Source organism: Petaurus breviceps, unplaced genomic scaffold, assembly GCF_028583685.1.
Source record: "Petaurus breviceps papuanus isolate PSGF00001 unplaced genomic scaffold, PetGlider_PUasm1.0 38, whole genome shotgun sequence".
NCBI lineage: Eukaryota > Metazoa > Chordata > Mammalia > Diprotodontia > Petauridae > Petaurus > Petaurus breviceps.
The window spans coordinates 35,515,604-35,542,000 of record NW_027186304.1 but is presented as its reverse complement, the minus strand read 5'-3'; the positions used below and the strand labels follow the sequence as shown (position 1 = coordinate 35,542,000).

General features: G+C 38.1%; 1 protein-coding gene across 1 annotated transcript; it reads right to left on the bottom strand.

Moving 5' to 3' along the window:
- Nucleotides 1–1,093: 1,093 nt before the first annotated feature.
- Nucleotides 1,094–20,626, bottom strand: SNRPD1 (small nuclear ribonucleoprotein D1 polypeptide). Its single transcript, XM_069099757.1, has 4 exons — nucleotides 20,460–20,626; nucleotides 10,497–10,573; nucleotides 3,398–3,589; nucleotides 1,094–1,272 (listed from the first exon to the last, which is right to left on the bottom strand). The coding sequence occupies exons 1-4, from the start codon at nucleotides 20,471–20,473 to the stop codon at nucleotides 1,196–1,198; spliced, it is 360 nt and encodes a 119-aa protein (XP_068955858.1). The 5' UTR covers nucleotides 20,474–20,626; the 3' UTR covers nucleotides 1,094–1,195.
- Nucleotides 20,627–26,397: the final 5,771 nt, after the last annotated feature.

Sequence of the window (26,397 nt, the reverse complement as noted above, 5' to 3'; positions counted from 1 at the left end):
TGCATATTTAGTTTAGCTTCCTATTTTTATTTTTTCCTATCACACAAATGAAACAGCACCAGTATTTGCAAAGAACTATGTATAATGAAAATGAGTAGCCTAACCAACTTTTTTTTTTTTGGAGCCTGGGTCTGTCTACAGTAGATACTCATAGGCCCAATCTCAATAGCGATCAGTATGGAAGCTTTTACTTTTTTCCAGAACATACTAGGTATATTTCCTTAGCCCAACTGCACTTCAATCACAGGAGCCTGCCATGTTAGTCAGTCTCCAAACTCTGCTTTAGCCCTATTGCAGCTCAGCAACCCTCAATTCAATAGATCCACTAGTTTTGGCCTTCCCTCCATAGCAGGGATCAGGCATTTACCATTAAACCAAGCCCAAACTTTTAAAGATAAGACAAGAATTTTATCTGTGATAATAAAGGTTACCCTGGGGGGCGGGGGAGGGACAGCTCCCTCCTCTGAATCTTCTTTAAAGGGTCATTCTGAATTTACCTGATAACGTAGTACTGATGACCACACGTTCAAATAAATCAACAGAAAACTAATTTAAACAAAACTCACAACTGAGGATATATAAATGTATTTATATCTTCAATTTGAGAGTAAAATGTAAAATTATATATTCTGTTGAGAACTTTTATAAAAAAAATTGGAGAAAACATGTAACAAATGCTAATTATAACAAAGGCAAATTTTAATTTAAAAGATGACTTTTACTTATAAAATGCCAGAAACTTGGAACTTCCATTATAATACTATTCACCATAGAGTAAAATTGAAGAAAAAGAGAATCCATTTTGGAGAATCCAAAGGGTTTTAGTTTTAGATATATCCGATGTAACTCTTTATTGCAGCCCTAGGTGGTCCCAAAGAAGATAAAAGGATTATGGTGGGGATTCAAAATCTTCCATATACATACATAAAATCATGTTTTAGGTTAGAAAAAAGTATGGTTAAGTCAGAATTTAAACTACATTTATGAACAGCCTTGTAGCTCAACTGTTTTACATCTGGAACTACTGTACTAATACTAAGGAGTAGATCTAAGAATACTGAAATCTTAACTGATGACATATTCAATAGACAACTCTTTCTCACATTTGTGTTTATTAAAAATTGACATAAACAAAACCTGTACAAGAAAATATTCTGACTGTCGGGTAAATGCATAACAGTATTCATGGAAGAAGTTATCGCCTAGGACCCCCTCTTCCTCTGCCACGACCACGTCCGCGTCCTCGACCCCGACCTCGGCCTCTTCCTGCAACTGAGCAGATAAGAGAACAAAGTTAAATTCTCTCATGCTCTAAAAGTTACCTAAAGTAACTAAATCAATCTAATCAGTTAAGCTAGGGAAAAAAAATTTGATAATATATTTCCACTTCAACAGAAGGGAGTTTTAGAAGCAGCATCTCACTATACACATTTTTCCTTCTTAGTCCTTGCATTTGTGGCTCAAGGCCATAGAAAATAAATATACTCAATTTTGTTCTTCCCTCCTTAAATTGCTAATAGCATATGCTTATTCTATGCAGGGTCCTAAAAAGGACCAGAAAATACAGCAAAATACTATTAAAATATTGTTGTTAAAGATTATAGTGTTTGCATACTTCAGTGATATGCACCACACATAAGGAGACAAGATAAGACTAAAATATACCTACAGAAAATTATTTCCTGTTTGTGTCCTTCACATACATGATTTTTTTTTTTAATTCAATGGATATTGTCTTTCAGGAACAGTAACATGGACATCTGCAGGCTACTAATTTAGGGACCTATATTAAACAGGATGTATACACTATTGTTCTGAGCTGAAGTTAATAGTTATGGTAAAATGGCAGGTCTAAAATCCCAATTCAAGACAGTTATTCCTTTTTTTTTTTTTGAGGCAGTCAGGGTTAAGTGACTTGCCCAGGGTCACTCAGCCAGTAAGTGTCAGAGGCTAGATTTTTAACTCAGATCCTTCTTACTTCAGGGCCAGTACTCTATCCCCCTGTGCCACCTAGCCACCCCCCCAAGTTATTCTTAAAGATCTCTCTGTTTTTTTAGTCATTTAAATTAAAAGATTTCCCCAACTGTGCAGTAATAAGAGACATAATAAAATTTGTCCATTAAAAAAAAATATCTCTGAGGAAACAAATTAACTTTCACATTTGCCCTAAAGAAACATAGGAAGGTCATTATTACCTTTTAAAGATGAAGAAACTAAAGGTGAAAGCTTATTTGCCAGAATTCAGAAAAGTAACAATCAAAAAAGAGGAGCTAATACCTCCCCTCTTAAAATTCACAGCCCAACTTCAATCTTTGCCTATACAATATCCTTGCTTTTTCAAATGCAAAATTTATTAATTTTTGTCCCTAGCGTCTTCAAATAGTCTTTTTAAACATTTAAATAAAGTTTTACTGTGTCACATTTTCACTGCTTAGCAAGGAAATCCAATTAAGTGGTAGTCAGCATTTGAATGTAGTTTAAGAGTAGTCCATTTTAGGGGCTGCTAGGTGGTCCAGTAAATGGAGCACCAGCCCTGGAGTCAGGAGGACCTGAGTTCGGATCCGGCCTCAGACATTTAACACAAAAACCAGCTGTGTGACCTTGGGCAAGTCACTTAACCCCAATTGCCCTCTCCCCAAAAAAGCAAAAAAAAAAAAAAAGTAGTCCATCTTTGTACTGTCATAACAAACATAAGAAAAGTAATTAGAAGTTTACTAATATGCAAAGTTTGTATATTACAGCTTTGGCACAGCAGTCTTAGATACACAACTATAATTTTTCTATTAAAACATTATGGGGAAAATTTCATTGAGAAAACTTTTAAAAATATGTATTATAGTCACAAGTAACGAGCCTGTATCTGTAAATGATTTTTAAATTTCTATCATGACACACATGACACATATACAATTAATAGAGGGGAGTTATATGAAATAAGGATAGAAAAACAGGAAAGGTCATTGTTCTGGAGAGTCTGGAATGCAAAAGAATTTCATCAATAACATTTAAAAGTCTACTGAGGTTTAAAAATAAAAATTAAGGCATAGCACAAAAGTATAAGGGATTAAGATATATTTTAGAAATTATTTAGATTATTTAAATTATTTAGAAACAAGGAATTAAGAAATATTTTCTATGCCACATATTTTCTTGAGCAGACAGATGACAATGATTTATAAAATTATATTTTGGTATATATGCTATAGTTGTTGCACAGTACATGTTAATTTGGACATTTACACACACACACACATACCCCCAAGGAATTTTAAATGGATAATACTGGTTTTCAGAAATTTGTAGAAGTTTAAAAGTGTGTTAAAACCAAAACTTTAAAAAGCAATAATAAGTTTTATAATTCTAAAACAAGGTTCCTCTCAACTTTTCACTAACTTACCAGCTTCCCTTTTCTTAGATTTCACCTTTGGTTCAACATCCACAAGTAAAGTATCCAGAGGTAAGCTGTCTGGAAGGATGAAGTACCGAATGTTATTTCCTCGTATACTCAGTGTTTCCAGTTGTACAGGCTCTCTGTTCTTCAAGGTCATTTTCACAGCTTTAAGATGTGTATTCATACTGACATCCACACCTGAGGGGAAAAAATAAAAATTATTAAGTATTGGCAAAAACCAGGGGAAAAAGTAAGATAAAGTAAAAAAATATATATGTATATATAACCTATATAATGCCACTTCAAAGAGCTCTACTAGAAAAAGGCATAGGGATTAGACACCTTGATTTCAGTACTGGTCCTGACATTTATCTGACCCTGGGCATGTCACTTAAGCTCTTATTCTTAGTTACATGATCTAAAAAATAGGTGCAATAATACCTGCATAATGCATAGCTGATGCAAGGAAAATGTTTATAAACAGCAAAGTACTATGTAAGTGTAAACAATTATCATTATATATACTGACACACTACAAACTACTCTAAAAAACCAAACATTGCATAGGGGAAAGGATGCTGTGGAGTCAAGGTGGCAGAGCAGAGAAGAATCAGCTGAGCTCCCCTAACATCCCCCACCAAACAACTTTAAATAACACCTCAAACTGCATTCTTCAATGGCAGAGCCAACAAAAGGTCAGAGTGAGGCATTCTTATAGCACAAGACAACAAGGGAGGCTGGAAAGAGATGGTCTAGAGTGGATGAGACAAGAAAGGTGAGACTAAGTGGTGGAAACAGAAGGAGCACCTTCAGGAGTTGTCAAGTTAAGAGATGGTACAGGGACTGGGCACCTGGCTAGAAGTAGTATGGGGCACCCCAGTGCTAGCACTGGACACAGGGTTAGATGCTGTTTGTCAACTCCACTGCTTCCCACCCCACTTTTAGGTCACATCTCAAGGGTAGAGAACAGCACTTTTTGCCAAGAGGGATAGAAGCCCTGAGGGACAGTATTAGAATTACTTCCAACCCCAAGGAATCAGAGATTCCAAAGGACAGCACTGTTTCAGGTCCAAGGGAGGAGGGACCCTAAGGAGTAGTATGGACTGCAATCCCAAGGGATCAGGGGCTCTTCCAGAGTAAAAATCAGAGTGCAGACCAAGAGAGCAAGGGCCAGATCATATCACCTTGAAAGGACCGAAAACTTTCAAATCCTTAGAACTAGCTCTGAAAACAGGGGTACTAAAAAGCCTGAAGCCTGACATAGATACCCTTGCCCCCAACAGAACCCAACACTGACATAAAATTTCAAATCAATGAGCAAACAACAAAAGAACCTGACCATAAAAAATTACTCTGGTGTTAGATCAAGTCACAAACTCAGAAGAAAACGCAGTCAAAATAGCTAAAGCCTCAAAGAGAAAAAAATGTGAATTGGACACACAAATCCAACTAGAACTCCTGGAAGAGCTAAAAAATTATTTTCAAAATCAGAATAGCAGAAGAAAAATTAGGTAAAGAAATTAAAACGAAGGAAGAAAATTATGAAAAGACAATTAAGAGAGTTTGGTAGAAGAGGCACAAAAGTACTGAAGAAAATAAACACTTTAAAAATAGAATTGCCAAACAGAAAAAGAAACACAAAAATTCACCGATGAAAGTAACTCCTTAAAAATTAGAATTGAGGGGCAGCTAGGTGGTGCAGTGAATAGAGCACCAGCCTTGGAGTCAGGAGAACCTGAGTTCAAATCTGGCCTCAGACACTTAATACACACAAAAACTAGCCATATGACCTTGGACAAGTCATTTAACCAACTGCCCTACCTTCCCCCCTACAAAAAGCCAAAAAAAAAAAAAATTAGAATTGACCAAGTGGAAGCTAATGACTCCATGTAACATCAAGAAACAATAAAACCCAGTCAAAAGAATGGGAAAAAATAGAGGAAAAATAACTGACCTGGAAAATAGAGGAGAGATAATTTAAGAATTATTGGATTAACTGAAAGTCATGATGAAAAAATGAGGCTAGAAATCACATTTCAAGAAATTATCAAAGAAAACTGTCCCAATAGCCTAGAATCAGAGAGTAAAATAGAAACTGAAAGAATCCACTGATTGCCTCCTAAAAGAGATCCCAAAACTCCTACAAATAATATAGTCAAATTCTAGAGCCCCCAGGTCAAGGTGAAAATACTTCAAACAGCAAGAAAGAAATCATTCACATACCATAGAGCTAGAGTAAGGGTCACACAAGACTTAGTGGCTTCCACATTAAAGGAGAAGAGGGCTTGGAATATGATAACCTACTCAGAAAAACTGGGTATAATTTTTCAAGGGAAAAAATGTCTTTTTTATCAAAACAGTGGAATTTCAAGCATTCCTGATATAAACAGTTAAATAGAAAACGTGACTTTGAAATACAGGACTCAAGAGAAGCATAAAAAGGCAAGTATGAAAGAGAAATCATAATGGACTTAATTAGGTTAAATTGTGTACCTTTATGGAAAGATGATGCATGTATCTTCTAAGAACTTTATCATTATTACACAGAAAGAGGACATGGGTGTGAGCTGATTAGGCTGGGATGATGTAAAGAAAAACGAGTAGGTGAGAGACATGCTCTAAGGAAATGGGGAGAGGAAGAATGGGGAAAATTATCACATAGAAAAGAGGGGTACAAGGAAAAACTTTTGCGTTGGAGGAGAAAGTGGAGGGGTAGGGGTTGGGCAACACTTAAACCTCACTCACATCTAAATTGGTTCAAAAGGGGAATAGATATACCTAACTAGTAATAAGAATCTATCTTAACCAACAGGAAGTATGAGTGAAAGGAGGTAAGAAAAAAGGGAAGGCAAGAGTCTGAAGTAAAATTTTAGAGAAGAGAAGGATAAAAAAAACAGGATAGTGGGAAATGCAGTTAGCGATAATAACTGTGAATGTGAATGGGATGAACTCACCTATAAAATGGTAGTGGGGTAGCTGAATGAAATAGAAACCAGAATTCAACAATATGTTAATTACAAGAAACACACTTGAAACTGAGAGACACACACACGCACAGTTAAAATAAGGGACTGGAGCAGAATTTATTATGCTCCAGCTGAAATAAAAATAAGATAGGGTTGGCACTCAGGCAAAGCAAAAAGAAACCTACTTAAAAGGGATAAGCAGGGAAACTTACTAAGACAAACCACAGACAAAGAATGTCAATATTAAACATGTGCAACAAATGGCATAGCATCCAAATTCTTAAAAGAATAGTTAAATGAATTACAGGAGGAAACACTCAGTTAAAACTGTAATAGTGGGGAACCTCAGCTTTCTCCTTCTCAGAGCTAGATAAATCTAACCATAAAATCAAAAAGACATCAAGGAGATGAATAGAATCTTAGAAAAGTTAGGTATGATAAGCTTCTGGAAAAAACTGAATAGGATTAGAAAAAAGTATACCTTTTCTTAGTTGTATATGGTACCTTGATGAAAATTAACCATCTAAAAGGGCATTAAAAACCTCACAACCAAATGCAGAAAAGCAGAAATAATAAATACACCCTCTTCAGACCATAATGCAATAAAAATTAAATTTTATAAAGGGTCCATGGAAGTATAACTAAAAGCTAATTGGAAACTAAATAATCTAATCCTAAAGAATGAATGGGTCCGTAATTGTGTACAAATTCCTCCTGGTTCTACTCTTCTCACTCAACATCAGTTCTTTTAAGCCTCTCCAGGTAAATATGAAGACCGCCTGCTCCCCGTTTCTTATAGCGCAATAATATTCCATAACATGCATATACCACAACTTGTTCAGCCATTCCCCAATTGATGGACACCCCCTTAATTTCCAATTCTTTGCCACAACAAAAAGAGCTGCTATAAACATTTTTGTACATATGGGTCTTTCTCCCATTTCTATGATCTCTTTGGGATATAACCCTAGGAGTGGTATTGCTGGATCAAAGGGTATGAAAGTATTTATAGCCCTTTGGGCATAGTTCCAGATTGCTCTCCAGAAAGGCTGGATCAGTTCACAGCTCCACCAACAATGCATTAGTGTTCCAGTTTGCCCACATCCTTTCCAGCATTTGTCATTTTCCTGTTTTGTCATCTTAGCCAATCTGACTGGTGAGATGTGGTATCTCAGAGTTGTTTTAATTTGCATTTCTCTAATCAATAGTGAATTAGAGCATTTCTTCATGTGCTTATAGATAGCTTTAATTTCTTTCTCTGAAAACTGCCTGTTCATATCCTTTGACCATTTATCAATTGGGGAATGACTTGTATTCTTATAAATTTAACTCAGTTCTCTGTATATTTTAGAGATGAGTCCTTTGTCAGAGACATAGGTTGTAAAGATTCTTTCCCAATTTCCCACCTCCCTCTTAATCTTGGTTACATTGGCTTTATTTGTACAGAAACTTTTCAATTTCATGTAGTCAAAATTATCCATTTTACATTTTATAATGTTCTCTAATTCCTGTTTCGTCATAAAGTCATTCCCTCTCCACAAGTCTGATAGGTAAACTATTCCTTGTTTTAGCAGACTGCTTACAGTATCAACCTTTATACCTAGATCATGAACCCATTTAGACTTGATTTTGGTATATGGTGTTAGATAATGGTCTATGTCCAGTTTCTGCCATACTATATTCCAGTTTTCCCAGCAGTTTTTGTCAAATAGTGAGTTCTGATGACCAACTTTCATAGACTGGACTCTTCTCAACAATGCAGGGATATAAGTCAATCCCAAAAGACGCATGATGGAGAGAAAAACGTGCATCCAGAGAAAGAACTAGAAAGAACTAAATTTATATCCAGGTGGAAGCAAAATACCTGATCTTTTTTGTTCTCTTATTTGATTTTATGTCCTCTATACCATTTTTCATCCCAGCTGGTACAATCCATCCTTATAACCTGACCATTGTATAATGTGAAAGTATCTACAGATCCTATACTTGATTATAAGACGCCATGGGGGGGAGGGGAGGGAGGGGGACAAAATGTGAAATTCAAGGAATTGTGGAATTGAATCCTGTAAATTAAAAGGAAACAAACAAATTAATAAATTAAAGAATTAATTTAAAAAAAAAGAATGAATGGGTCAAAGAACAAATCATAGAAAAAAATTAGTAATTTAAAGAGAATTAACAACAATGAGACAATATCCTAAAATTTGTGGATGTAGTCAAAGCACTACTTGGAAACTGTATATCTCTAAATGCTTATATCAATAAAAGAGAGAAAGAGCGGATCTATGAACTTAGCATATAACTAAAAAAGCTAAAAAAAGAACAAATGAAAAATCTCCAATTAAACACCAAATTTGAAATTCTGAAAATCAAAAGAGACAATAAAAGTTTATGGATAAGGAAAAAGTTTATGACCAAATGAGATGGAGAAAATTACAGGAACTAAAATAGATAATTTTCATTACTTGAAATTAAAGTTTTTTTGCAAAACTAATTCAGTCAAAATTAGAAGGAAAATGATACTGGGGATTTTTTTTTTTTTGCAAAATCATTTTTTATTTAAAATTTTTAATATAAATTTTCTTTAAATTTGTTTATTTATTTTTGGAGGTAGGGGAGGCAATTGGGGTTGTGACTTGCCCAAGGTCACATAGCTAGTAAGTGTGTCGAGAGTCTGAGGCCAGATTTGAACTCAGGTTCTCTTGACTTCAGGGCCAGTGTTCTATTCACTGTACCACCTACCTGCCCACAATAAATATTTAAAAACCAGCAGCAAAAGGTGAAATAAATAGGCATAAATTTTAAATCATAAAATTATTAGGTTTACACTGTATAATAATTGTAGAAAAAAAATCAGTACACTAATCAATTGCTGACAGAGTTGTGAACTAGTCCAACAATTCTAGAGAACAGTTTGGAATTACACCAAAAGGGCCATAAAACTAGGCATATCCTTTGACCCAGCAATACTACTACTATGTCTGTATCCCAAAAAGATCAAAGAAAAAGGAAAAGGACATATCTGTACAAAAAATATTTATAGTAGTTCTTTTTGTAGAATCAGAAACTGAGGGGATGCCCATCAACTGGGAAATGGAGGAACAAGTTGTGGTATATGACTGTGATGGAATACTGTTGTGCTACAAGAAATAAGGATTATTTCAGAAAAATCTGGAAATACTTTATCAACTCATGGAATGAAAAGTGAGCAGAACAATGTACACAGTAACAGAAATATTCTAATGATGATCAACTGTGAAAGATTTAGCTACTCTGATCAAGTCAATGATCCAGTGACTATATGCTCTCTAAGGATCTTTCCAAGTCTATTATTATTTGTTCAATCATTTTTCAGTTGTGTCCAACTCTCTGTGACCCCATTTGGTAAAGATACTGGAGTAGCTTGTCATGTGCTTCTCTCCAGCTCATTTTATAGATGAGGAAACTGAGACAAACAGGGTTCAGTGATTTGTCCAGGGTCACACAGCTAGTAAGTGTCTGAAGCCACATTTGCACTCAGGAAGATTAATCTTCCAGACTCCAGGCCTGGCACTCTGCAATGTACCACCTAGCAGCCCTCTTTTAATACAGTACAATGTAGTCTAAATCTTACAATCTACAGTTTTTCTGGTTAACACATCTTTTTTTCACATGTACACTCACAAATTTTTAAAAAATGGTTCATTTTTCTCTAAAGACTCTGGAATCAGAGGACCTGAATTCAAATCTGTGTGGTCTCCTCCCATTAGAATGTGAGCTTCTTGAAAGCTGACTTTCTCACTGTTCTGCCATATTCCCTGAACTAAGCACCAAACTTGGCACACAGTGGGAATTTAGTAAATGCTTTAAAATTTTTTTAATCCTTTCTCTGACACTTATTACTTGTGTGACCTCAATGAAGTCATTTATTTTCCATGAGACTATTTTATTCACCTATAAAATGAGTGAGTTGGACTAAATGGTCCCTTCCACTTACAGATTTTTGATCCTATCATTCACTTAACTAAAATGACAACTACTATTAAATAACAAAAGGAATATCCCCTTTAATAAGTGGAGTGGGTAACTTATTTTAAAACATTTACGAAGTACATCTAGCCTAGTACTTGAGAAAAGTTCACCTGCTCAAATATCCATACCTGTGATTGTTCCATGTACTTGTGTTCCATTCTTCAATTCAATGGTTACAGTTTCATGACTCAACTTCATCAAAAATCTGTAATTAAAACATGTAGAACCATTAATTTTTGTTTTCATCAATTATATGAATCTATGGATCAATAAGTCAGATAAGCAGCTCATTATCTTTAATAAAAATTTAGAAAGCTCTGTACTGTCCAAGGGCTTGGTGAATGAGTAAAAAAAATTTACTAATCCCTATCTGCCAAGCACTGTGCTAAGTGCCAGGGATACCACAGAAAAAGTTAAGGCGCCCCTGCTCTCAAGGAGCTTACATTCTAATGGGGGAGACAACACAGAGAGGAAATTTCAAATGCAAATAAAATGAAAAGGCCAGCGGTCCTTAGAGGGCAATAAGGAGCAGATGGTAATGTGCCTTCCTTAATGGGGTCTCCATGGACTGCACACCTACTTCTGATGTTAGACTCTTTGGGAGTGATAAAGATTGGTGTTAATAAAAATGTTCTGTTTTTACAATGTCACCCACAGAAATGCAGCACTTACTGGATCCTCTATATGACCATAACACATTTTGGTGAGCACACATCTCCCAATTTTATAACTCAATTAATACTAACAATTTAAGCATCCAACACATTTACTTCTGTGTTTTTACTTTCAATGAATCTTGTGTAATTTTGAAACACTAGGAGATAAGACTTTGTTAGAGAAAAGTGGTTAAGGAAATTTCATGTTTTACTGACTCACATGCTTTTCTAGAGTCATTAAACAGTAAGTACAATGAGATCTTGTAACTTTTTGCACCTTTCAATCAATCAAGATGTGGTCTACTGTGGAACAATGTTTATGAAATCTGACCGGTTTCCTTCAAATTCCTCCTACAAAGGAGGCTTTCAATGCATGTGCATTATTATCACAAATGTTTATACAGATATGTTTTTTATATGAAAGTTTGACCTAATCGTCCACAAAAGGAAAAATGTGGACAGAGAATGCCTATTTTTAAGAATATGACATGCAACTGGTTAGAAAACTACAGTGCTTGTTTATGTATATTTTGGACACATACTACAAATGGATAATGAAAGTGGAAAGAATGGATTTCTTTTAAGAAATTGCAAAATTCTTTTAATAATGGCACACTTTTCATTGAAACAAAGGCTCACTTTTTAAAAATAACATCCTTTAATTAACAAAAATCTATTTCCTCGGGGCGGCTAGGTGGCGCAGTAAATAGAGCACTGACCCTGAAATCAGGAGGACCTGGGTTCGGATATGGCCTCAGTCAGACACTTAACTCAAAAATAGCCATGTGACCTTGGGCAAGTCACTTAACCCCAATTGCCCTCTAAAATGCAAAAAATAAAAAACAAAAAAAAATCTATTTGCTTTCCTTCCATTATACCTCCATCCCAAATGAAAAAGTCAGACCCTTTTAACAAATATGCAGAATGAAGTGAAACAAATTCCAACAACAATCATGTCCAAAAATATATGTTTCATGCTGTACCCTAAGTTCATCACCTCTCCTCAGGAGGTGGAAATGTTGATCTTTGACAAGTTGGTAAGTCCTCTGGAACAGTGGTTGGTTATTACAGAATCAATTCAATTAAATATGCATTTATTAATCATCTACTATGTCCTAGGCACTGTGCTAAGTGCTGTTGATAGAAAAGAGGTAACAATCTAATGGGGGAGACAACATGTAAATAAATATATTCAAACAACCTATAAATGGAATAAACAGGAAATCATTAAAAGAGGGAAAATAGTGGAAGTAAGAGGGATTAAGAAAGGCTTCCTATAGAAGATGGGATTTTAGTTGGGACTTAAAGGAAGCCAGGGGTCAGTAAGGTTTAAGAAGACTGTAAAGGTAGAAAGGCTACATTAGTAAAGAGCTTTGAACCAAACAGAGCATTTCGTGTTTGCTCACTGTTTGCAACAAACAGTAAGTCGTTGCAGTTTATTGGGGTTGGGGGTGGAGGCTGACATGATCAGGTCTATGTTTAGAGAAATCATTTTAGTAACTGAATGGGAAGACGCTTGAGGTAGGCAATCCCACCAGCAGGAGCAGTGTCAGATGAGAGAAGGGGGCATATGAGACAGATTGCATGTGCAAAGATGAAATTAGCAGGCTTTGGCAATGGCTTGGATAGGGGGAGGGAAAGAGAGTCAAATGGTTCAAAGTTGTTTGTCTTTACAATGTTATAACTATACCATATGTATGCTGATACTCTATACACTGTAATGCTTGTTCTGTTCACTTTACTCTGTATCAGTTCTTACAAGTTGCCCCAGGTTTCTCTGATACTGTCCCTTCATCATTCCTTACAGTACAAGAGTATTTTCATTACATTCATATACTATATAATTTGTGGGACTCTAAGGCATGGTGGTGGAGTTGTGAACTGATCCATCCATTCTGGAGAACAATTTGGGACTATGCCCAAAGGGCTATAAACTGTGCCTGTGCTTACCCTGAGCAATACAGCTACTAGGTCTGTATCCCAGAGATTAAAAAAAAAAAGGAAAAGGACCTATAAGTATGAAAGTATGTACAAAAGTATTTATAGCAGCTCTTTTTGTGGTGGCAAGGAATCAGAAATTATGGGGATATGCATAAATTGAGGAATGGCAGAACAAGTTGTGGCATATAATTGTGATGAAATATTATTATGCTGTAAGAAATGACAAATAGGATGATTTCAGAAAAACCTTGGAAGACTTATGAACTAATGCAAAATAAAGCGGGGAGAACACTGTAAACAGTAACAGCAATACTATATAATGAAAAACTGTAAATAATTTAGCTATTCTTAGCAATACAATGGTCCAAGACAATTCTGAAGGACCTATGATGAAAAATGCTCTCTCTACTCCCAGAGAAAGAACTTAAGTCTGAACGCAGATCAAAGCATACTTTAAAAAAAATTATGTAATTTTTTTGGGGGGTGGTTTTTTTTTGGTCTGTGTTTTCTTTTGCAACATGGCTAATACAGAATATGTTTTGCATGACTGCACATGTATTACCCCTATAAAATTGTCTTCTAAAAGAAGGGAGAAAGGAAGAAGGGAATTTGGAAGTCAAAATTTTAAAAATAGAATGTTAAAAAAGGTTTTTTATGTGTAATTGGGGAAAAATACATTAAAAACATATTTTGATGGGCACACTTTTATTCTCTACCTCTTTGCCAGCACAAAAAGCTGCTACAGACAATTTTATACATATCAATCCTGTTTCTCTTTCTCTGATCTCTCTTTGGGGTAAAGACCTTGCCTTAATCACTGAATTGGCTGAGACCTGTAAACATACAACAAGAAAATCCTTTCAGGGCTTCAGAACCAACAGCAAAGTTCCCAGAATTCTGCAACAACAGCACTGTCCTTCACCAGTGGACAGTATTCACTCTCTGTCTGCAGGACAGTCTCAGTAGCTCTTAACCAACAGCCAGGTTCCAGGACTTCTTCAACAACAGGACTGTCTTTCACCAGTGGACGAATCTGGCAAAACAACATCAAAACAGACAAAGTACCAGCAAAACAGCCATGTCTCCTCAGTCCTTGGCAGCTCTGGGGGCAGGTCTTAAAAGTCCAGGGCAATTCAAAGTGGCCCTCAGCAATCCTCTCAGTCTCTCTCTGCCTCCAAAAAGTTCTTCTGCCTCTGTCTCATGTCTCTTCAAATCTACGTCACCAGCTCCTCCCAGTTCAGCCCTCTCTTTTCAGGTCAACAAGTCCATCCCACAAGTGGTATTAACAAGCTCTGGGTTTTAACACAATCAAACCAAAAACCAAGCCAATACAGGGGAATCTTTAAATGCCATTACTATTACAACCTGTTAAAGACCTTGGCTTAAAAAGGTCAAGGTCTCCCACTGCATCCAAGGCCATCTTCATTCCTCCTGATCATCTCTATCTTGTCACTGGACCCAGATAGCTCCAGATGAGAAAGTGAGGCTGGTGACTTTGCAGTCCTCCCTCACTTAAATCCAATTCACTTGCATATCATGGCATCACCTCCCTGATGCCATGGTCCTTAGACAGCAATGGACAAACAATAAAATCTAATCATTTGTGAGAAGCCTTTCCTGATTCCCATTAATGCTAGTACCTACACTCAGTTGATTAGTTCCAATTTAATCCTGAGTATATCTTCTTGATACATAGTTGTTTTAATGTTGTTTCCCCAATTAAATTTTTAACTCCTTGAGAACAGGGACTGGTTTTTTCCTTTCTTTGAATTTCCAGTACTCAGCACATTGCCTGGTACACAGTAGACAGTTAATAAATACTTACTTGACTTACTGAATCACTTCTTTGTTACAAGAGCCCTCTTTTAAAGCAGGAGTAATCTGTAAATATTTATAATTTAAAAGTAAAACACATAAATAAAACAAAGTCTAAAACAACAATAAGAAAACCATAGAACCAAAAAAAGATGGCCTATGGTAGGATGGATAGTTGAATGTTAATTTCACTGGTATTCTTGTAAAGGCAAAAGTAAAGTTATGTGACAGGTACTAGGTTAGAACCTGGGGTTATTAAAAAGTGAGGTAAAAAAACAGTCCCTGTTCTTAAGGAATTCACAGTTTAATGGGGGAACAACAAGAAAATAGCTACGCACAAAAAACATATAGACAAGATAAATTAGAGATGATTAAGGAGAGGGCCAAGAAAAGCTTTTTGCAAAAACCAGAATTTTAGCTGGGAAGCCAGGAATTAGAGATGGGAGGAAGAGAATTCCAGGCAAGGAATTCGGGAAAACATACAGTCAAAAGATAGAGTATTATAGGAAGAGCGGCAATTAGGCCAGTGTCACTGGATTGCAGAAAACATCATTGGTTAAAACTGGAAAGGCATGAAGGGGCCAGATTATGAAAGATTAAAAAACCAAACAGGATTTTATATTTGATCCTGGAGTCAATAATCTAAAGAACATAAAGTCCATTCTAAGTGGACCGCCTGCTTGAATTTATATACAGATAGGAGACAAGCATAGATGGTTTATATTCTGAATTTTTGCAGGAACATGATTAATAAGAGATCACTGATTCACTAGAACACTGCAAAAAAAAAGATATACCAATGAAGCACTTAAAAGTCTACAAAGTTATTTATATCTCACTTGAGACTCTGTGAGATTGGTGGTACAGGTATTATTATCCTCATTTCATAAATAAGGAAATCGAGGATAAGACAAATCAATTGACTTATCCATGGTAACATTAATGACTGTCAGAGGCAGGATTTTAACCCAGGTCTTCTTGATTCCAAGTGTGTCTTCTACTCAATATGCCACCATACCTCTTGTGGAGTTACTCCAGAAGTCGATATATGTGCATGACAGATAAAGGATAAACAGTTATAGTAGGATCAGGATTAAATAAGAAGATCACACTTGGAAAACTACAGTGTTTTCAACAATTTCAAGCTGCTCCCTACCACCAAAGCAAATCTTAGTACTAATATTCTCCAGTAATACTATCTGTCTGTGAATCATAAAACATCACATTCTCAGAAGAATCAAAATGGTGAGAGACTCATAAGAAAATGAAAATAAACATGTTAGGTTTAAATGGGCTTTAGTTTGAAATAACCAAAATGCAAGAAGCATAAAAGACATAAAACCAAATATGATGAGAGGGAAAATGATGTAGTGGACTTGGAGTAAGGAAGTAAGGAAGACCTGAATTCAAACCTCATACTTACTAGCTATGAACTTGGCCAAGTCAGTTAACCTCTCAGTGCCTCGATCTTCCTCTTAAAAATAAGGCAATTAGAAGCTGGGATTCAAAGACCTCTTTAAGATCCCTTGAATTTCTAAATTTACGATCCATGTATAACCAAAAAGGAGTCAGGCTGGTCATGTAGTAAAAGCAAGGGATAATTAGTACTGAGGAAAACATTAAGGGACAAAGACATGGCTCTTCTATGAAGGATTTATGGAAGAGGAACAGTAAACACATAAAGTGATAAGGTAACGTATAGATAGGTTCACATCTATTGCATACTAGGAATTTTATTGTTGTTGTTCAGTCATATCCAGCTCTTCGTGATCCCATTTGGAGTTTCTTTGGCAAAAATAGGGGAGTGCTTTGCCATTTCCTTCTCCAGCTCATTTTACAGGAAAAACTGGGAGGAACTTGGTTAAGTGACTTGCTTAGAGTCACATGGCTACTAACTGCCTGAGGCCATATTTCAGAGCAGGAAGATGAGTATCCCTGATTCCAATACAAGGCATGATCCACATCAATGAAACCTGATGTTTATCAAAGTATACGTATTAACTACAGAATGTTTGGATACATCTAGATATCAAAACAATGTGAAATTATTGACAACTGATGATAGGATTATCTTTGTTAATGAAGAAGATTAGTGGTATAAATAGGGAAAAAACACACACTTCATTTATCCAAGAGTCATTTATCTGGCAACCTCAACTAAAAACAAAAACAAAGATCAAGAAATGAATAAATCATCTCTAAACTAATACTGATCTTATAGAGCCCATGTTCTTCACTCTTAAGCCTATTTATTCTTATTTCAAACTGGCTCTGAAGGAAGCTGGTTTCAAAAACGATTTTTGCCAGTTATGTGACTTTGGGCTAATCATTTAACCTCAAAAAAGTCCAATTCCGTCAAGGGTAAAAGAACAAAATGCTCTTTCCAGTTCTAAATCTATGATCCTGTGAATTACAAGTTTAGTTATCTGGTTTCTAGAGAAAACAGATCAGAAGCAATATAAATGTGTTAAGGGGAAAGAAAAAAGGCTAGGCAGCCTCACTGAAAACAGCATGATATTACAAGGTCCCAAGGGACAGAGTTATAAAAAAAGACATTAAGAATCTAAAAAAACAGTAGCTTTGAACCCTTTTAGTCTGCAGGGTAAATACACACCAATATATCTCATCATCTCTTGGTTTCCTACCATCACAAAATCAAGTAGATTAATGTCACATTTACCTGGCATTTGGAGGGATTAACTAATCAAAAAAAAAGCTAAATTATGTACAGAAAACTAACAAGATAGAAAAGTATGCAGTGTATTTTAGAAAGATTTCTAAAAGCAAGAAAAACATGTTTAATATTACTTTATATTTCATTTACAACTAGGTCTTTATTACTTCATTGTATCTAAAAGACTCACCTTTATATATAGAGGATGGCTTAATCTGTTTTCCCCCCTACTTATTCATGTAGATCAAGACAGTACAAATGGAAAATTAAGTTAGGTTCAAGAGAAAAGGTCAGATAGTCTTTGTAAAGTCACAAAACTCCTTTAATAACCCCCAAGCTTCTAAGGAAAGCAAAGGCCCATTTTTCTTAATACCAGAATTACACTGGTGTTGCTATGTACTCAGTACTTCTGACTGTACAGGCTTCTCTGTGTCATTATATTAGTGCCATTTTCACAGCCTTAGGAGTCACATGGGATAGAAGTTTTTGGAGAATTTAAAATGGGTGTCATAAAGGACAACCAAGGTGTATTGTGAGTATAAGCAGGTTACAACATAAAACCAGTGAGGGACTCCTAAGAACAGGAGTAAAAGATGTCTTAGAAGAATTATGATAGGGAGAGAGAAGATGGGCTGGTCACATAGTGAGTGGCAGCAGGACTGAAAGATAGCCCAGAGCAGGGGTGGGGAATCTTAGGGTCTGGAGGCCACATGTAACTTTCTAGATCCCTAGGTGAGGCCTGCAGACTGAGTCCAAGTTTTACAGAACAAATGCTTTTATTAAAGGGGATTTATTTGTTCTGTGAAGTTTGGATTCAGTCAAAGGGCTGCACTCGAGGCCACAGGTTCTCCACCCCCAGCCCAAAGGGTTCCACTAACATCTTTTTTAAGTCAGGAGAAATTTAGTAAGGCCTCCAGTATAATGGTTAGACACTGTGCCAAATTTATATAACACTGACAAAATTTTGTGTACATAGTATCAACAGGAATTGATGGTTGTAATCTGCAGATGGAGGGAACATCTAACTCAATGAAATTAAAGATCCATTTGAATATTCCACATAACACTAAATCTCACATATCTTTTTCTATTTTATTTACTATCTGATTAAAAAAACTATAGATTTAGAACTATAAAGAACATTAGAAGAAATCTAGTCCAACTTCTTTGTTTTGCAGATGAGTGAATGGATGTTCAGAGAACTTAAGTGACTTGACCAAACTGACGAATACAGCAGTAAGTGGCAGAGTCAGGACTGGTACCTAAATTCTTTAAATCCAGCTTTAAATCTCTTACTGCAGGGGCTGTTTCATCATTTCAGTCTGGATACAAATTGGTTCTCACCAGTATAATTTAGGCTCCTTGAGGCAGAGCCTGCTTGGTTGGTTTTTTTTTGTTTCGTTTTGTTTTTTGCTTTGTACACCCAGCACGTAATAGGCACTTAAATGATTGTTTATTGACTAATGTAAACTTTAGGGGTAAGCAGAAAGAGTACTGTTAAGTATAATCATCTTGCAAAAGAGGTCTATTGAACTTACATTTGGTTGAGTAAATAAAATTCTATTCCAAAACGTCTTCAAATTCTTAGTCCCCAACTCTAGACACAGAGAACTTATAAACACCATTTCCAAGGTTGGCAAATAACAGAAGTTTTTGGATTTGGGATTTTTTTGAGACAGAGATAGATTTTACTCATTTCTCTCTTGAATGAAGTTCTACTGCACAATTCTCTGAATTGATCCCTGTCTTCTTCATTTTAAGATATTTTGGACAAAAGCATCCTCTATGTTTCCCAGAGGCAAGTAAGACTGGAGTTCCAAAGTTAAAAGAAAATCCCCTTAGACTACTCTCGACCCAAATACTACAAATTTGAGTAATTTCTGAGTTAACTGCTTTAGTTTAAGACAAACTTTTATTTTAAGGAAATGTAGCAATTATTTTAAATGCAACTGTGAGGAACTTACTGTGCTCTAATGCAAGAAGACAAGGAGAAACTGGCTACTATAAAACCTATCACTCTATACTTCCCAACAGTTGTAGAGTCGGGGGTCAGTGTAATATACCATAACTCTCCATTTGTGCTTGGAATAGTATAGCTGGCTCATATTAATAAGCTGGTTTCAATAACTCCTGCAAAATTTAACCAGAACCAACCTCAGTTAAGTTTAAGCCTTTAATTTATCCGACTCTCTAAGGAGCAGTCGACTGGGGAATGCTGAAGCAACGGAAAAAGATGGGAAGGAGAGGAAATCTAAAGGTATAACCGGTCACCGCAGGGCACGGTCATTTTGTAAAGTTCAAGGAAGTGAACATTTGAGTAGTCAGAGCCCCAGCCGGCTTTCGGCCGACGGCAGAACAGAGAGGCCAAGCGGCCAAGGGTCCACCCCCGGCCACTGCTCACTCGCTTCCCCACGTAGCTAGCGCCGCCCTCCGGCGGGGCCCAAGCGGAAGGGGCGATAACGCGGCTAGCATCGGAGCGGCTGCGTGCAAGGCCCGGCGCCGAGCCCGTCACCCAGCACCGACAGGCCTGAGTTTTCTCGACTGTGAAATGGCAAAGGGGGTGGGGGTGGGGGGGAATCCCGTAGCCTTGAAGCCCTTTCGAGCTCTAAGCCTATGATTCCACCACGTGAAACCGGGCAAAGGTTTAGGAACAGGGTTAGGAAAAGGCCCTAAAAGGAGGAGAGGGGGAACCGGGTCCCGGCATGCGCGCCGCAGCGTCTCGCGAGAGCCCAGCAAAAAACGGCCAAGCCCAAGCGTCCCCTGCAGAGAAGGGCCGCACGCCGCGGGGCGGGAAGCCCCCACCCCGCCCTCAGGACGTTCGTTTTCAGGGGCACCAGCCGCAGCGCGAGGTACCGGGCGGGCGGGGAAGGGCCGCCGTTGTCCGGGCCTATCTCGCGCGCGCACGCGACTTTGGCGCCTGTTCTGACCCTGGCCACACGGCGCCCGGCGACAAACCTTCAAACCAAACCCTGCTGCGGCGATCGGCGCTCTCGCCTTCTCCTCACCTCACGAGCTTCATCCTTCACGCCGCCGTCAACTTTTCGGTCCTATAGGTCGCAAAATCACGACCCCTAGGGCGCTAACACGGGCAGAGGGAATGAATGGCCGGAAGCACTTGCACCGAGAGAACCGGAAATAGAAAACCCGACTGGAGGAAAACTCGAGACTGCTGAGAGGCGGGTGGAGGGGGTACCTTCCAGGAACTCGGTGTTGCTGCGGCTCCCCCTGGAGGGCGGCGGTGCGAATGTTGCCCACAAGATGGAAATGTCTCCACCTTCAGTAAACGTATCAGCTTATTGGCCATAACGCCTTCTTGCACAGGATGCTTAAAGCCAAAGTTTGGATAAGTTGAACAAAACAAGTGCTTTCTGTAATTAGTTTTAAATAAGGAATCCCATTTAGTGGAATTTCTGAATGTGTGTGTATCCCTATTTATATGTATACGCATGAAGAAGAGCAGCTAGGTGGATAGATAGAGGGCTGGGCCTGGCATCAGGAAGAATCATCTTCCTGAGCTCAAATGTGATCCCAGACACTTCCAAGCTGTGTGACCCTGGGCAGGTCACTTAACCCTGTTTACCTCAGTTACCTCATCTATAGAATGAGATGGAGAAGGAAATGGCAAACTACTCCAATATCTTTGCCAAGAAAACCCCAAATGAGGTCACAAAGAGTCCAGCCCAACTGAAAAGTGACTGGAACTGATGAGGGATGGCTCCCAGTAGGTTCAGCAGGCACTCTGATCTTATCTAAGACCAGAGAGCCTGCTATTCAGTCTTGAAAGAATTCAGCTCAAGCCTAATTGGAGTCAGAGTTGTAAAAGTTTATTATGTGCCTTACAGTGGGCAAGGTTCCTTAGGGGACCTGCAACCTCAAAGGGGTAGAATTAAGATTTATATAGAATCATCCATAGTAGAACCTGTGCCAATTATGCTAACTAGGTGATTAAGGGCTGATGGAGAAGTGCCCAGTCTGCCACTGAAATGGACATGACAGCAAAGCCAATTATAATTTGATAGGAGTGTTTATTAACCCTGGTGACTGCCTCCCCAATAGGGAAGACAGCACTGAGTCTTCCTAAGATACACTTATATAGAGTTAGGTGTTGCTAATCAACAAAATATGGTTCCAAGGGTAGGTGTAATGCCATTAATGCCGTTTCTAGTGAAGCCTTGATTACCTAGCAAAGCCCTGGATACAAACATAAACAGACCTGAATCTAGGGCGTGTTTCTAGCAGCACAGGTGAAACGTTCCCTCACTATTATGGCCTATTAGGTGGTTTCCAGGGACCTTGGTAGGGGTCCCCTTCTAGCAGGTTGCAACTGGGAGGGAGCTTTGGTGTATAATTTCTGGTGGACACTTCACTACCCATCATTGTCATGTTTGACAAGATTGATGACTGGGAACCAAGGTTAACCGGAGACTCAGGGGATAATAGGCTAAGGAGTTAACCCAGAGATAGGGCCCTGAAGGATTCATTGAGGCAGCCAAGGAGTCAACCTAGAGTTAGGGTACCGAAGGATAAATGGGGGCAGTGGGACACTATACAATGGAGAAATAATAGTTGCCCAAGCTGGAATGTTTATAGATACTTTAGTGAAGGATTCATAAGAATAGTTTGTTACTGTTCAAGCTGAGATAGTTGTTGCTGGGCAGAGTTATTACTCTGAAGCTGGGGGTGGGGGGTGGGGAGAAGGGGAAGAGTTAATGCTCTGAGCCTGGGTGGGGGGTGATTTTTACAAACTGGTTTTACAAATTGATGTTACAAACATAGATCCCAAGCACCCCATCAGAACAAGTATGAAAGAATAGAAATTAGTTATTAAAAAATATAATTCATAGCCAGTCTGTATTGTGTAACATGTCAAAATTAAATCAATCAAGCATTTATTAAATATCAGTTACTGCTAAGCACTAAGAACAAAAGGCAAAAATTAAATCAATCAAGAAAAGGTTTCATGAAGAGCTGAGTTCTGAAAGAAGCAAATGCGTGGGGTTCTGTTTTAGGGAATGAAGCTATCTCCCTTTATAATTGTAACATCTTGGGGGGAAAAAGATAAGTCACTTAATTCAGAATTTTACCCAGAAAGCTATGTATTTTGTCAGAAAAATTCAGCATATTAGTCAGTGAGTCAAGCATACATTAAGCTCTTACTATGTGTCAAACACTGTGCCAAGTACTGGGGATGCAAAGAAAGACCATTTCCTCAAGGAACTCCCTAACTAATATGGGAAAACAATAAGCAAACAATTATATACAAAAAGCTACATGCGGGATAAATAGAAAATAAATAAAAGAAGGAAGACATTAGAACTAAGAAGAACTGGGAAAGGCTTCCTATAGAAGGATTTTTTTTTTGAGGGGGGAAGGTGCTGTGACTAGAGGTCACACAGCTAGTAAGTGTTAAGTGTCTGAGGTCACGTTTGAATTCAGGTCCTCCTGACTCCACTGCTCTACCTAACTGCCTGGTAGAAGGATTTTTGGTTGGGACTTAAAGGAAGCTCTGTTATTGAGCTGTCACTGATGGCAGGTTGTGAAAAAGTGTTGTGCTCTTTTAGCAAAATATATTCTTTCCTAAAACACAGTTCCCTTAAGTATGTAAATAGCTGCACTAATGAGGTCTGTTCTCTGTGTTCAGGGTTTCCACTTCTAAAGCTATAAAGAATAGTAAAGGACAATACAAACAACCATTGAGAGGTTTCCCCTCTCTCAGGTGACGCATGTTGGTAAAAGGCACTACACCCAGACAGTTCTTTAGATAAAAGGGTTCTGCTTTTCTCCTGTCAGTTTTCGGTAGCTACAGCACTCTCTTCCAATCAAATAGTTCCCTGTGTCAACTGCAAAGCCTTTCTTTTATCTGGGCTCAACACTTGTTTCCTTCCCTTGTAATTTTCTGTGTCTTCTGTCCCCCTCTCCTGCTTTTTCTGATTACTTAAGATTTTTAATCAGGTTCTCCTCATGAGTAGTGACCCATCTCTAATTCAGGTTGGAAAAAAAAATCCCAAATCCACAATTCTTAATATATGGCACAAACTGAAGATTTTCCCATAGTTCACAAACTGCTCTGTAATTTATAATTTCTCAGCTGTTTCCTTCAAAACATTGAAAATCATCATATGTAAATGAGCGATGGATATCGATGAATTCCAACCATCACCAGCTTCACCAAGAGAGAGACTATTCTATCTGGTCCTCTTAGAAAAGTGTCTCTTTCTCCTCAAGTACTTTTATCTGATGGCCTGCATTTCTTCTCAAGCTGATTTTTACTAGTGCTCCATACACAAATGTTCCTTTTCTGATCCTTTCAGCAACCAAAATGTCCACATCCCAGAGGGATAGAACCTGTAAAGTGATGGGGTTGGACTAGATGATCTCCAAGGTCCCTTTCAATTGTATCCTAGGACCTAAGAGGCATACAAAATCTTGATTATGTACAGCATATGCTTTGTTGATCAGCAGTAGGAAATGTAAAAATAATAGGACCAAATACAGTCCCATTGCATAGTGGAAATGAATAACTTAATAGGGTGAAATATAACTCCATGTACAAAAGAATGCTGGTATCCAAAATCAGCAGGTTTAGAATGGATCTAGTATTGCTTACAACACAAAACAAAAACTAATCAAGGAGAATATGTAATTTACTAAAACAATCATTTTGCATTAAATCATGGTAAAGAAAAATGGATTAGGGGGCAGCTAGGTGGCTCAATGAATAGAGCACCAGCCCTGGAGTCAGGAGGACCTGGGTTCAAATCTGGCCTCAGGCACTTAACACAAAAACTAGCAGTGTGACCATGGGCAAGTGTAATGTAATGCCAAGCAAAGGCAACTTCCCAGGTTCAAAATACCAGCATAGGTGCTCTCTATTTTATTCAGTGACAAACCAAGAACAGAGAAGATCAAAACATGACATCATTCAAAATACAGCATTTACTAAGTGTGATTAAATAATCTCCAAGTACTACCCCACCCCAGGACCTTCCAATTATTCAATCAATTACAAAGTCCCTGTTCTAAATACTTCTCCACCCCTAGGCTATACCTTAATTAAGTCCACCACAAAGCCCCTCTTCTCAAATGGAGATTAGTTTCCAAACATAAGGTCAAAAGTTCCCCACCCCTGGATCACAATTGAATCTACCCCAGAGTTACATCAAGTTTAAACACAGCACTTAATACCCAAATGGAGGTCTTTTCTTCATCTTGACATGAGGCAAGTTCTCAGCAATCTTAGTTCCTGGGGAGACAAGGCTTAGCAAGGCCATAAGATACATTGCCAGTCCCTTCATGAATTCATCCTCTGTCTGTAGAACAGTCCTAGAACCCCTGAACACATTAGCAAAGCCCTCTCCCAGGATTTCTGTAAACATACAACAAGAAAATCCTTCTTCAGGGCTTCTGAACCAACAGAAAGGCTCCCAGACCCCTGCAACAACAGCACTATCCTTCACCAGTGGACAGTATTCACTCTGTCTGCAGGACAGTCTCCAGACCCCTGCAACAACAGCACTGTCCTTCACCAGTGGACAGTATTCATTCTGTCTGCAGGACAGTCTCCAGACCCCTGCAACAACAGCACTGTCCCTCACCAGTGGACAGTATTCACTCTCTGTCTGCAGGACAGTCTCAGGGCTTCTTAGTGAACAGCCAGGTTCCAGGACTTCTTCAACAAAAGGACTGTCTTTCACCAGTGGACAAATCTGGCAAAACAACATCAAAACAGACAGACAAAGTACCAGCAAAACAGCCATGTCTCCTCAGTCCTTGGCAGCTCAGAGGGCAGGTCTCAAAAGTCCAGGGCAATTCAAAGCGGCCACCAGCAATTCTCTTAGTCTCTCTCTCTCCACGAGGTGCTGCTTCCAAAAAGATCTTCCGCCTCTCTCTTATCTCTCCAAATCTACGTCACCAGCTCCTCCCAGTTCAGGACTTTCTTTTCACATCAAAAAGTCCATCCCACAGGTGGGATTAACAAGCTCTGGGTTTTAACACAATCAGTTTGAAAACCAAGCCAATACAGGGGAATCTTTAATTGCCATTACTATCACAGCAAGTCACTTAACCCCAAATGCTCTACCTTCCCCCCTCCAAACAGGAAAAAAAAAAATAACATTATACCCCTTTCGAAAAGCAGTTGTTAGCTGCATATTGGGCTTTGATAGAGACTGAACTTAACTAACTTTGGTCCAGGAAGTAATATTAAGGCCTAGAATCCCAATTATGACCTGGGTAATGAGTACCCCAGCTTCCCACAAAATTGGACATGCATGAGGCTAGCATAATTAAATGGAAATGGAATATTTAAAGTAGAGCTAAAGCAGGCAAAAGTAGAGTTTCTGCTTTACATTAATCTATAGCAAACATAGATCATAGATACTGAGGGAAATGATACATCACCTGAACCAAAGTAACAGTTTGTACAGTCCTTGGTAAAATGGAATGAGTGATGTGATGGAACTGAAGAACAAAAGAAACATGCATGGTTTACTGATGGGATAGCAAAGTATTTGGGCCACAAAAGACACTGGAAATTGGTAGCCTATAGCCAATGTACTAGGTGGACTTTGGAAAGTACTGGGACAGTCAATATGCTGAACTTATGGCAGTACATCATGCCACTAAAGCCAAACGAGGAACACAGTGTCATATATTTACTGATTCATGAGCAGTGGCTAATGAGTTAGCTACATGGATGCCCCTTTGGAAAAATCAAAATTGAGAAATTCATGGCAAACAAGTCTGGGGCAAAGAATTATGGGAAGATATATGGGACATGGCTTTGAGTACTAATTTGTCAGTTTTTCATGTAGATGCTCACATGGCCCTCACCACAACACAATGTGAGTTCAGTTCACATGCTGATCAACCAGCAAGATTGCTATTCAGTGTATTGTCCCTACCCTGACACCAACTGATGATCTGGTACTAGCAAAATGGGTC

Coding starts and splice junctions, on each gene's coding strand:
- SNRPD1 (XM_069099757.1), bottom strand. Junction 3,590..10,496: donor AGTACATGGAACAATCACAG/GTATGGATATTT, acceptor TTTTCCCCTCAG/GTGTGGATGTCAGTATGAAT. Junction 1,273..3,397: donor ATCTAAGAAAAGGGAAGCTG/GTAAGTTAGTGA, acceptor TTATCTGCTCAG/TTGCAGGAAGAGGCCGAGGT.